The sequence below is a fragment of the Aulonocara sp. 'chitande type north' Nkhata Bay genome, linkage group LG7, assembly GCF_057382095.1.
Source record: "Aulonocara sp. 'chitande type north' Nkhata Bay isolate Kocher_YH1m ecotype deep benthic linkage group LG7, A_spYH_male_GT1.1, whole genome shotgun sequence".
NCBI lineage: Eukaryota > Metazoa > Chordata > Actinopteri > Cichliformes > Cichlidae > Aulonocara > Aulonocara sp. 'chitande type north' Nkhata Bay.
Genome location: NC_141350.1, coordinates 66,919,692 through 66,932,418, shown reverse-complemented (window position 1 = coordinate 66,932,418; position 12,727 = coordinate 66,919,692). Strand labels below are relative to the sequence as shown.

Genomic DNA, 12,727 nt, shown 5'->3' with positions numbered 1-12,727 from the left:
ACAGTTAAATGCGATAAAGAAGAGAAAGTCTGACTCTATTGTTGCATTATAGCTTTTTTAAATTTAAATCTTTTCTATAGAGATTTCTGAAACAGGTATAAATTCTATAAAAAGGTGGGGACCTTAACCCAGCGGTTCCCAACCCCCAGGCCATGGACCGGTACCGGGCCGCGAGAGTTGAGGCTCGGGTGTGAAATGAATGGTTTTCAGGGTTTTTTTAGCGTTATTTATTCATTTATTTATTCATTTATTTATTCATTTATTTCTTTATTTTACCATTTTTATCATTAACCTGGTTTCCCTGAGTCTTTTCCCGTGTGTTATTAATAAATCTTGGTTTTTTTTGGTACCAGTACTGGTTTTATTTCTCTTTGAAAATATTGTCGGACATAAACTGGTCTGTGGCACAAAAAAGGTTGGGGACCGCTGGGTTAACCAATCCCAAACCCCACCCATGACCTGCTGACCCCATTCACAGCAGTACAATGCTTAGCTGCCTACCATCCTCTTTAGCCAATACACTGGCTATGGAAGCATGTCATACAAGCCAAATATAAAAACATGCAAAGTATCCCTGTAAATAGCAGCTTTGTGTTTCTATGAATGCATTCCTTTGGCACCAAAGGTGGTTTGGCTGAAAGAAACATCACATCCTCATTTCACATAAACACAAATCTTCCTGAAATGTTTTCCATACAGTCGTGCAGGATGTTCACCTGACTAAGGCCTCAGTTTGTGCTTAATAAGTATGAGGAAATTTGTTAATGTAAATAAGATCCTTAATAGGGACTGTCCCTCACTGGACTTCAGTAGGAAAAGCAGGGGCATAGTGCTGTAATTATGTCAGTTAATTATTCACCTTTCCTCAGAACACTGAAGAATGCTCAGTGTTTAATGTTTCAGCCGTATTCACAGGAAAGCACATCCTGGATTTTTACACATACAGACGTACTTTTAATCATATGTAAAGATAAAAATGGCATTTCTTCTTAATCTATGCTCTGTTTTGACTGTAACTCTTCACTAACATTTCTTAATGTACTGTATTCAGTGTTGTGACACACTTCACAAGAGGTAACTCAAAGTTTACGCAGCTCAAAGTGAAATCTTTCATGTTGGAGGCATGTTCAGTCTCCAAGCGGTTTATTTGTTCTGTTTTTTTTCTCCTTCTCTTCACCCAACCCCTGACAAACAATTGTTACAACTACTTCTACTCAAAGAGCTCAAAAATATTAGACACATTAACAATGTTATGCTGAAGTGCATGATAGTCACAGTGTAAGGAACTTTCAAAGTGTTACGTTTTTGTGGAAAGGTTTTCACAGTCTCTGTGCAGTGCTGTGAAAAACTGAATCATCTGAGACTCTACAGGCCTCAGCTGGCAGGCTAAGTGTTAAAGTTCATGAAAGGACCATTAGAAAAGGACTGAAGTACGGCTTTCTCAGAAGGGTTGCCAGGAGGAGGAAGCCTCTACACTCTAAAGAAAAAACGACAGTCAGGTTTGCAAAGCTGCATCTGAACAAACCAGAAGACTTCTGGAAATATGTCCTTTGGACAAATAAAGCAGGATGCAGCAATGCTGCAGTGGTGGAGTCCTGACCTCAGCCTGACTGAAAGCTTCAGAGAGCTGTGAGACTGATGAAGTCATACAGAAAACAATTACTTCTTGCTGAATCATGAGGTGTAATTAGTTTTTCACAGGGCTGCATATTACAAGGTTGCTGCCTTAAAAACCTTTCTTTTACGGTGCAGTTTTAGCTCCCGAGAGAAACTTGTTAGAGCACTGTTGCATCACCTTCATTTGGGTACTTGGTCCTAGTGCACATTTACCTCACAGTGTACTGACTTCACCTCATTGCATAGTGAGTTGATAGCTTCTCCGCTACATAATAACAAGCTTGTTACGTTCCCTCAGAGTGACTTCTTTAGCTCAGAGTTAGCTGTTGCAACTTTGAGTTTTGTTACACCAGCAACAATATCCTCGAAAGGCCTCACCACCATAACTGTCTCCACCTGTGTGTCTCCAACCGTTTCAGTAGCGTACAGCTGCATGTCCCATCCTCTGCAGTGAGAGTAAGACAGAAAATCCCCCCGTGTCATAAATTTGCTTTATTTCCTTCGTGAAAACAAAAATAAGAGAAAAACTTTGTGATATTTTTAGAGGAATTATTTCTTTTAGGTGATTAACATCATTAACTAACATCATTCACTTGGCATTTGTCAGCATCATCAGTGAAAGTTGTGGCAACAGTGGAGATGTTACTGCACCATCCTGGTAGGTGTTTGCTGGATCTTTGTAACATCTGTGTAACAGCCAGTGTTACCTATAGGTTGCAGTTAGCTGCAGTACCAGCAGAGGGAGATATTTTATTTTAAGCCAATATGAAAATAATGAGTTTAAACAGACTTTACTAACACATGTAAATGCATATTAGCCACCTAGCTTAATCGTTCCTGGCATGTATTTCATACCTTCCTTGTTCACTAGCGATTTCTTGGCTTTAAATGTATCATCTCCCCCTGCAGGTGGGCTGCTTGGACCGGCGTGTCTGTTACGTGCTTTCCCGTGAAATTAGGTTGCTTGGAGACATTGTTTGGCCTGACAATAACAACAACAAAAAAGAATAACAAACAAAAGCTTTCAAGCTTGTCTAAGTTTGCACTGTGTCATGCACACCAACAAACCTCATGCTTCTCATACTGACCACACCCTCCCAGTTTGGTGATTTCTCTGATGTGTCAGTGATGCTGCCTGCAGCCCAGGCATGCAAACTCTAATTGTAGTTTGCTTCTTAAATGGAAATGTCATTTTAAAGCTTTTGAGGGTAATGGTATGTAGATGTTGTCTGTCCGTCTGCAGGCGTCTTGAGTTAAAACTGAAAGACGTAACCTTGGTATGCAGGACTGAGATAATTGTGATTAAAAATCGAATCAAATTGAAAGCGAACAGATTTTGGACAGTTTATAGACTGTATTTTTAAGATGGCACAGCATCTTCACACAGTGATTTCTGGAGGCTTGGGGTTTACACTTTGACCTTCTTTTTTTTGAGTTAGAAGTAGACACTAGATGAGTGTAATGGCGTACAGGTGCAACACACAGGTACACATATGCCTGCTAGTCGAGTTTCAGGAGTGGAATTAGCGGCGCGCTAGCTGCTACAGCTGCCTGGACCAGCACACATGCCACTCAAAGCAGCTTCTCCCTAACTTAATACAGTTGTTAGGAAGGGGGAAATGTTCGGCAGAGGTCAGTTTTTTATACTAGTCTGCAAACATGCATATTTGTGCTGCAAGTCCAAGCATTTAACTATGGGGATCTGTGGCCGACTCACTTTGGAGTCAGCCTCAAGAGGCAGCTAGAGAAACTGCAGCTTTTTGCACTTTGCGACATGAGTGCTTATGTAATAATGTACATGGGTTGAAATGTCAACACACTGACCGGAGTTGCAGCATGTGTGATCTCAACTTCCACTTCCTTTTGTATTCTGCTGCCTTTCTGTTAGCACACCCCGCAAATGAGATGAAGATATGAAAAAGCAAAAATAGAAATGGTGCCAGATGTGGAGTTTGGATGTGGACCCACTCGTCAGAAAAGACGTGGGTGAGGTCAGCTTCCCATTTCAGGCTAAAGTAGAATCCAGATATAGTGAAAGAATTAACGTGTCGTCACACGGCTCAGAACATGGACATTCCTGTGCAGTGACCTGGATTCAAGTGAAACCATAAAGTCTGAAAACTGGGATGAGATGTAAATGAGTGATTTCTGTTGTTTGTCGTCAGCACCGTGTCAGCCAGAAGGGTCTGAAGCGACATGTGGCTATCGCAAGTCTCCCAAAGCAGCCAGATGACTGTAAGACACGCAGAACTACCACAAACCACACGGTCATGTTGCTATAGTCGTTTTGCTTCACCGGCTATGTATCATGCAGATATTTTGCATCTCCTAGTAGTTGTTTTGTGACTCTCACTGGTTGTGTTATATCTGTTTATGGCCAATTTGCATCTCTTCCTATCTTTGTGGTCATTTTGCATCTCCCAACCTGAATAAGAAGTAAAAGTTCACACTATATGGCTCGTTGTCCTGGGCAGTAATCCACACGTGCATTTATTCACTGTTTTCAGATCAAGTATGTGCATTTATTATTTTTTCTTAATCGTATGTGTTAGTAAAAAGCATCATACATTTCTTGTCTGAAGAAGGGACACATCAGTAGGGATTCTGAATAGACTCTAAATATCTGTTTCGCCTCCTTGTGAAACCGTTGTGTAGTTCAAAACTATTTTTAGGCTCTTGTGTTGTGTCATTGAGGGTCTTTATTTCCTATCAAGTATTCTCATTACCTGCAGATCTGCTGTGTTTTCCTTGCACCCCCTTCATGCCACTCCTAAACCGAGGGGTTCCACAGAGTTCAATCCTGGGTCCATTATTATTGTCTTTACATTAAATGATACCTGCTAAAGACTAATCTTTTAATTGCATTTATTATCACTTTGAAAAACACTTACTTACAATAAGTTCATTTACAGAAATGGCTCACAGAAAATTGTACTGTATGAACCTGTTAAAGGAATACAGAAGAGTAAAAACAAAGGAAACTATAAATGTCTTTAAAAACGATTTAATGAAACAGAACTGGGATGAAGTGTTCAGAAACAGGATGCGAATGGTGCTTATGATGAATTGCTTAGAATATTTACATTATTGTATAATACAAACTGTCCAATAAAGCAATATAGTAGAAAACATGAATATACGGACTGTCCACGGATAACAAAAGGTCTGCAAAAGAAGGAAAAATGCACTATACAGAGATTTCTTAAGAAAGAGAACCAAAGATACTGAAATTAGATATGAAAGATATAAAAATAAGTTAATGAATATACTTAAATATAGTAAGAAGGAATTGGGTAATAATAGAAATAATATTAAAAGATCATGGGAAATACTGAACAGTGTTATAAAACATGGGGCTGGACTAAACAACCATCCCACGTATTTCAGTGTTTCAATGAATATGAAGAATATAATATGGATGTTGTAGCAAACAGCTTTAATCATTTCTTTGTAACTGCTGAAGCAAATTTAGCAAGAACGATCACTGATCCTGGGACAGCAGAGGATAGACAGAAATCCTTATTCAATATTTCTCACAGCTGCCGATGAAAATAAAGTTTTTTAAATTGTCAAAAAATGTGAAAATCAGAAATCCTTGGATTGTAATGATACTGATATTCTTTGAGGGTATTTTAAAACCATTTACTTACATTTCAAACTAGTCGATTTTCAGAACGAATGAAAATAAAAAGTTATAGCTCGGGCAACAAACACCGATTCACAAACTACAGGCCTGCCTCTTTACCTCAGTTCTCAAAAATACTTGAAAAACTGTTTAACAACCGACTGGAAAATGTATAGATAAACTACTCACCGAGAGTGGGTACGGCTTCAGATGAAGAAGATCAACATCATCGGCACTATTAGATCCAACAGAATACATCACAAATTCCACAGACAAAAATCAATATGTGGCCGGGTTGTTCATAATCTTGAGAAAAACATTTGACCCTATAGATTAGGATATATTAATAAGAAAACTGGAACTTTATGGTGCCAGAGGCGTCGTTTTAAACTGTGTTCTGAATTATATAAGAGACAGGAAGCAGTTTGTGAAATGAAAGGGTTATTGCTCTTTATGTATGGGCATTGCTTGTGGTGTACCCCAGGGCTCAGTTTTGGGCCCATAATTCTTTAACTTATACATCAATGACACCTTTAAAGTGTTCAAAGTATTACAAATGTCACTCTTTGCTGATGATACAAACATTTCCTGCTCTGGTGATGATCTGGGACAACTAACCAAATAAATGAAGTTCTTTACAAAAACACATTGTCATTAAATTTGAATAAAACTAAACTGTGTTATTTGGTAATAGCAGTTTAAGTACAAATGTTAACATTCAAATGAATGAAGTTGATACTGAGTGAAAATACATTTCTTGAGGTAATAATAGATGAAAAACTTAACTGGAGAGAATAAGATATGATATATAACATATAATCATTCCAAAGTATCAAGAAGCATTGCAGTACTAGTAATACTATTGCAATGCTAGTTGCATTACTAGCATTGCAATACTAATCCAGTCCAATGCTGCTAGTATTAGACTGGACTTCATATTTTCCACTGTTCACTGGTTTCACCTTACGTAAGCTATTGTGCAGAGGTCTGGGGCAATAACTAAAAAACAACATTGCATTCACTGTTTACTCTTTTTACAGTTCAAATCATCCACACTGCAGGTTACAGGTTATATACACACTCACTACTTTCTCACTGTTCTTTTTGAGAGAAGGAAGTTATAACTTAAGGTGTTTTTGTAACTTCAAGCTGTGACTGTGTGATACCGGGAACAGTCTTTGTGTTTCTGTGCGTGCAGTGAAGCTGTGGACCAGTCCGAGTGTGGAGTTGAGGCAACGTCCAAACATAAAGCAGTTTAAAAAGAGTTATAAAGAAAGAAAAATGCTGAAATTCAGTGAATATCTCTGTTTAGCTTATGCTTACTGTATTATGCAATTAACTTTAAAAAGTGGAGGTATTGGACGGTGGGAGGAAGCCGGAGTACCCGGAGGGAACCCACTCATCATCGTATTTCGTAACTTAAATAAAGGCAGGATTGACTGAGTGATGCCTTCTGGAGTAAAGGATGATTTATGGAGCAGGAGGAGAGGTTTGTTTCTCGGTGAGTTTGTGGGAAAAACATACGCTCTGCTTTAAAGGCTATTGCAGGATTCATAAATGTGTCACAACAGGGAGGATTTTACTCTAGTATGCACCAGCTGCAAGGTGCCTGTGATGACTGATGGGTTAGTTGTTGTTTAAAATAGTCTCAGCCAGCAAAAACTCATGTTTCCACGTTTTCCTAATTATTCAAAAGTCACGCTTCGGCTTTCTCCCACCCTGTGTCAGCTGCAGAGATGGCTCGTTTGGGGCAGCAGGGCGAGATGACTGAGTACAGGAAGATCGTGATCAAGCGGGACCTGGAGATGGGCGTGGTCATGACGGTGTTTCGGCAGAAGGCAGAGCGCCTCACTGTGCAGGTCATCATGGAGACCCGTCAGGTGGCGTGGACACGTACCGCGGACAAGACCGATGGCGTCTGTAAGTATTTGAGTCTCAGTTGTACGACCTGAGGGTCCCACTGTTGTTTCCTCTGTAAGGCTTGTTGTCATACACCGTGATGCTCCAGCTCAGAATCTGTCAGGTTTGGTTCACAACTTTCAAAAATGGGTTCATCTGAAGCAGGATGTGACATGTTTTAAACCACACCATCCACACTCCTTTCTCTGTGACCTTATTTACCGTTTCCTAGTATCTATATAGCGGATGTATGTAACCACGGTAACGTCCGCCAGTGTTTTGGGCATTTTAAAGCCACAGTGTTACCATTTTGGTCACTGCCTCATTTCTGTTTCTTTTCTGTGACCCTATGACTAATCACAACATCCCTATAAAAACAAATATCAAACCACACCTCAAAAAGCCAGGAGGCACATTAGTGTATAAGAGGTACCACAGCACATAGAACAGTACCTGTTATCTCCTGCACTTCACTGCTCATTGTGTAGTTTTGAATATCAGCTTCATGAAGCTTCAGAGATGACTGTGGCTAAAAAAGGAAGTTAACCATACATCATATACTCCAGTTTATAAAACAATGTGCATGTTTTGTCTAAATTTCTCCTTGATTGTGTGATTTCACTTTATTCTTGTATATGCATTTGGGGTATTTTAACCTTTATTTGATGGGACAGTGGAGAAAGACACAGAACATAGCCTCGAATCCTTATGGCATATGGGTCACCTGCTGAACACAGGGTGACTCCACTTTAAAAAGGAAATAAAAAACGAGTTTATCATATCTGTGCACAGAGGCCTGATATCTCATCACATGGCTCTGGGGAAAAGATGAGTTAATTATCCTGTTTGTGCGATATAATTGGTAAATGGGGTGGCTGTAACTGAGGTGGTCAGCTACTAAGTGCAAAGTTAGTGGTTCGAACCCAGTCTGCATGCCAAATATCCTTGAGCAAGATACTATGTGCACATAAGCTCCACCCCCTGTTTGTAGTAGGTTTGATAAAGGGGAGGATGAACTGAGGGGCCCAGTGTTAGTCCAAATCAAACATTTCTACTTTAGTAAAGTCTATGAATAAAGTCTAAGTTTGGAAATATGCATTAAAGGTCTCCTTCGGGAATGATGATGGTTGTATAGTTAAATCACATCCTTTAAAAACTGTAGCTGCTTTAAAGAAACACGTGTGCTGCGTTTCAGTGGACCTGTCTGAGATCCGGGAGATCCGTCCGGGAAGGAACTCCAAGGACTTTGAACGCTTCAAAGATGGGAAGGACAAGCGCGATGAGAGCACCTGCTTCACCATCTTTTACGGCTCCCAGTTTGTTCTCAGCACCCTCAGTCTGGGAGGTGAAGCTTTATGGATGTTCCATGCAGTGTTTATAACAGAATTTAGTAGCATCAGAAATATGTATCTGCTGCACAACAAACTCGTAGTTGCCAAGTGGATTTGCGTGATGTATTTGCATCTTCTTTTCATTTCCCACACTTGCTGTTAAGTTCTTTTGAAGCTTTTCAGTGCATAAGTGCACCTGTTGCTCCAGGAAGTGCCCAGTGCAGGCTAATTTGTTTTAGGGGTAAACGGTAGTTTTGGTGTTACCTATGTAATATAACCAAATCCACTGGTGTTTTCACGAACACATCTTTGAGTAATGAGTCTTTTTTTCTCACTGTGCAGCTGATTCTGTGGATGAGGCGCAGAAATGGCTGGTGGGACTTGAAATGCTGAGGGAGGAGACTCGGGCATCACCAACCCCGGTGCTCATAGAGAGGTAGCCGTGCACGCTGCAGTGTTTACATCACCTCAGACACTGACATTTATTCATTCTGTGAAGATGTCCTCCAACCATAGCTGCCTCGAATTTAAAGCAAAACATTACCCTAAGGTAGCGGTGTCAAACATGTGGCCTGGGGGCCAGAACTGGCCTGGAAAAGACCAGCCTGCCAGACAGCTTTGGAAAATGTAAAAGATGGCAGAAAGTTTTGGACTTTTAACTGTATTTTTATATGTTTTGCAGCTTTTCCTGCTGATAAACACCTCCCCCGAGCCACTTCATCTGACACCGAAGTATTTAAGTGACAGATAAACATTTAAATGACAGGAAAGTTCCTGTTTTTCACTGTCTACTATATAAATTGTGGTTTTAAAAAAAAAAGAAAAAATTTTTTGCAAATACAGCACATTGTGGCAGTGAGTTACCAGAAACCTTATCACGTAGAAAAACTGAGAGGTGCTCCACTTCTTTATCTTATATTAAGATATTTCAGGGTTTAAATGTGCAGTCAAGCATCTTTAGAGCGACAGAATGTGAAGTTTCACATGTTCGGCCCACTTAACTTAACAAAGCGGGCTTTAAAAGTAAAAATGTGAACTGTTTGAGGTCTTTGTTTTTCCATGATCTAAACATAAACTACACTTTTATCAAGTCTTTGCTTTCAAATGTTACATTATACATACTGTTAGGATGCACCTAACAATATGAGTCATGCAAACACCTACAGACACACACAGACACCCAGCTGTGTTTCCATGACTTAACAGGACACACACACACACACACACACACACACACACACACTTCCATAGTTATTTGTGGCTGTGCTGCTCTGATCATTGCTCTCTCTGTGTTATTGCCCCTCCAGCTGGCTGAGGAAGCAGATGTATTCTGTTAATCAGACCAAGACAAACAGGTATGCTGAATATAAAGATTACCTACTAACTGTTTAGTTTATGATACTTACTAATATTTCTTTTTTTTTTTACAAAATAAATCCAGTGGTTTTACCAGTGTGCTGCAGCCCCGATCTCTGGTCCCACCAGCACTAGCGCCTGTTTGCCTTCAGCCACCTGCTGTGTTTAATATGGATTCTTTAAAAATGAACAGAAGCTAAATATTCCAGCTGGCTATATTTAACATGTAGCTAGATGTCTCGAGCTGAAGAGTTAGTGAAGCAACAAACTGTGGAGAGAGCATGCTCAGTTGCTGCGACTCTGTGGTCCACGCCCTCCTGCATGCTCAGAGCGTGAAATGACTGAATGTCCAAACTGTTGTATGGAACACATAAACAGCACTTGACTGTGTTCATCATGTAACAGGATGAGAAATTAATTGGAACAAAGTTGAAATCACGGCAGGACATAAGTCTGGTAAACCTGTTCATGCTGATCCGACCCTTTAAAGTTTACCCATAATGCACTTAGCGATGCAAGCTTCTGTTACTCTGCAATGCGTCACAGATAGTACTACCCTGTGTTACTGATGCTGCGCCTTTCAACCCTGGAAACTTTAAAATTTCTTGTGGATGTAATCTGGATCTCAGAATAATTTCACATTGCGTACACTTGTAAAAAAATCTGTTCTATACCTGATGTTAAGTGGGCTTTTTTCTGCACACAGGACAGTGTCTGAACATGCTATAACCAGTAATAATAAATGGTTTCCAGTCTGATCACACTGGGTTTTTTGTCTCATATCCAGCATCTCCTTGAAGGAACTGAAGGCACTGCTTCCTTTGATGAACTACAAGGCGCCGAGCTCTCGCACTTTGAAAGAAAAGTTCCAGGTATTTCCACTTTGCGGATGCATTTTTAAAAACATAGTTAAACCCCCTCAGAACACAAAACAGTCGTCTGCAGCTGCTCCCGTCAGCTTGATCACAGTTTTCATGCTCTGCTTTCGCAGGAAGTGGGCTCGAAGAAGGATCGCCTGGACTTTGAGCAGTTTCATAAATTTTACAACCTTCTCATGTTTGAGCAGAATGAGGTTTGTATGAATGAATGACATCACATAATATCACCAGACACAGGTTCTTGTTTTTGTAGCCCTTTCGTTCATGCTGGGTTTGTTTTTTCTCAGATTCTTGACGAGTTCAAGAAAGAATCCTGCGCCTTCATTCTGGGGTGAGATCCCGTTTCCTCTCGTGTAAATAATAGCGATCTGATGAAGGATGCTCTGACGGCATCGTGTGAATGTGTGTTCCCTCTCTCCTCCGTCCTGCAGTAACACAGACAAACCGGATGCTTCGGCCGTTCTCCTGCACGATTTCCAACGATTTCTCATCTATCAGCAACAGGTAAACAAGCTACAAGGAATAACGAGCATGTCGGACAAGCCGTGACTATATTTAGGGTGAGGATTATGCAGGAAGCAGACACGGAGCAAACCTGGCACTCGAGGAATCCTGAGTAGAATTTGGAAACTTTGAAGGTGGAAAAGAGCCAAACAGATTAAATATAACCAATCATCAGTGTTGGGTAAGTTACTTTAAAATAGTAACTTAGTTACATTACTAGTTACTTCTCTCAAAAGTAACTCAGTTACTTCAAGTTACTCGTTACTTTCAAAGTAACTAGTTACTAGGCAAAGTAACTTTGGTTTTACTCAGAATTCTCTTGTTAATGTGTTGCTTCCATAACTTTGCAGTCTTCTAGCTTGCTTACTTGCCACAAGTGCACTGTGCCACCTACCAATAGAAAGGAAAAGATAATGTGCACATTTCCACGAGAGAAATCCCACGCCTGGACCGTCATTGACTGCTGCCATGATTCTAGCCTACGTCACAGCGTCATGTGCGCCTTTTACATCAACACAAAAACTGCAGTCGTGGTGCTTTCGATTGTACTCAGAACTCTGAAATTCTGCCTTCTGAATAGGAAGATGTAGGTAACACCAGACTGCAGATGAGCTGCATACAGGGCTGGACTGGGACAGAAAATTGGCCCGGACATTTTGACTAGAGACCGGCCCACCATTATAGGAAAAATCATAAAGCCTTTGAATGATAATAAACACTGACTGTTGTGACAGTGATGTACACTGTTTTGATGGTATATATGCATCAATCTATCAATCGTTTGTTGTAAGATTCAGATAATTATTTTTTAAAAGCGAGACATTTTAAATGAGAATAAGAAAGAAAAGTATTTCTTTGTGCCCCCCTCTCCCTGTTAATGCCCTACATGGACCCCTGGCAACACTTTGCTAGATCCGCACCTGCACAGTTACCAGCTGTCAGCTGCTTAGAAAAGGATCCTGGTGTTATTTGTCTCTCAGAAACAGTTCATAACTTTCCTTCAACTCATTCATGTCACCTAAAAGGTAAACCTGTTTCTCAATAGCTGATCAAGCTTAAACGTGCTGCTGTTGTTTAGCGCGACTGGTTTCCTCTTTCGGCGCAAAGTGGGCAATAAACAAACAAGAGAGCCGATCAGCTGATCATTGATCAGTTTCATGATTGAAGTAGAAACAGGAGAGAGAGAGGGTGAGAGGATGAGAGAAGAAGAGGCAGCTGTGCAGCGTAAACACAGAATAACTCCAGCTTTGTGCCTTTTCCATTGCAGCTGAATTACGGGACAAACTGTTCCTTTTCACCTCAATAAGAAACGCGTAATATTTTCTCTGAATACCAGACGGGACGGTTGGCAACTCTAATAACTTATGAACAAAATAAAGTTCAACATCAGTAACATCATAGCACCCACCCAGCTGTGTAGAAACTCCGTCATGCTAGCTAGCACGCAGTACGGAAAAAGTCAGAATAACGAAAATAAACTCCACCTAAACCTGGTTCATATCTGACCCAGAGAGACT

General features: G+C 40.4%; 1 protein-coding gene across 1 annotated transcript in view; it reads left to right on the top strand.

The window, feature by feature from the left end:
* The window catches only part of plcg2 (phospholipase C, gamma 2), a 45,938-nt gene that overhangs the window by 7,818 nt on the left and 25,393 nt on the right, over positions 1-12,727 (top strand). The window contains exons 2-9 of the mRNA XM_086302099.1: positions 6,971-7,162; positions 8,337-8,486; positions 8,815-8,908; positions 9,780-9,827; positions 10,616-10,700; positions 10,820-10,900; positions 10,994-11,037; positions 11,138-11,210. Coding sequence (XP_086158225.1) covers positions 6,979-7,162; positions 8,337-8,486; positions 8,815-8,908; positions 9,780-9,827; positions 10,616-10,700; positions 10,820-10,900; positions 10,994-11,037; positions 11,138-11,210 — 759 coding nt within the window. The 5' untranslated portion in view covers positions 6,971-6,978. The remainder of the gene's footprint in view (positions 1-6,970; positions 7,163-8,336; positions 8,487-8,814; positions 8,909-9,779; positions 9,828-10,615; positions 10,701-10,819; positions 10,901-10,993; positions 11,038-11,137; positions 11,211-12,727) is intronic.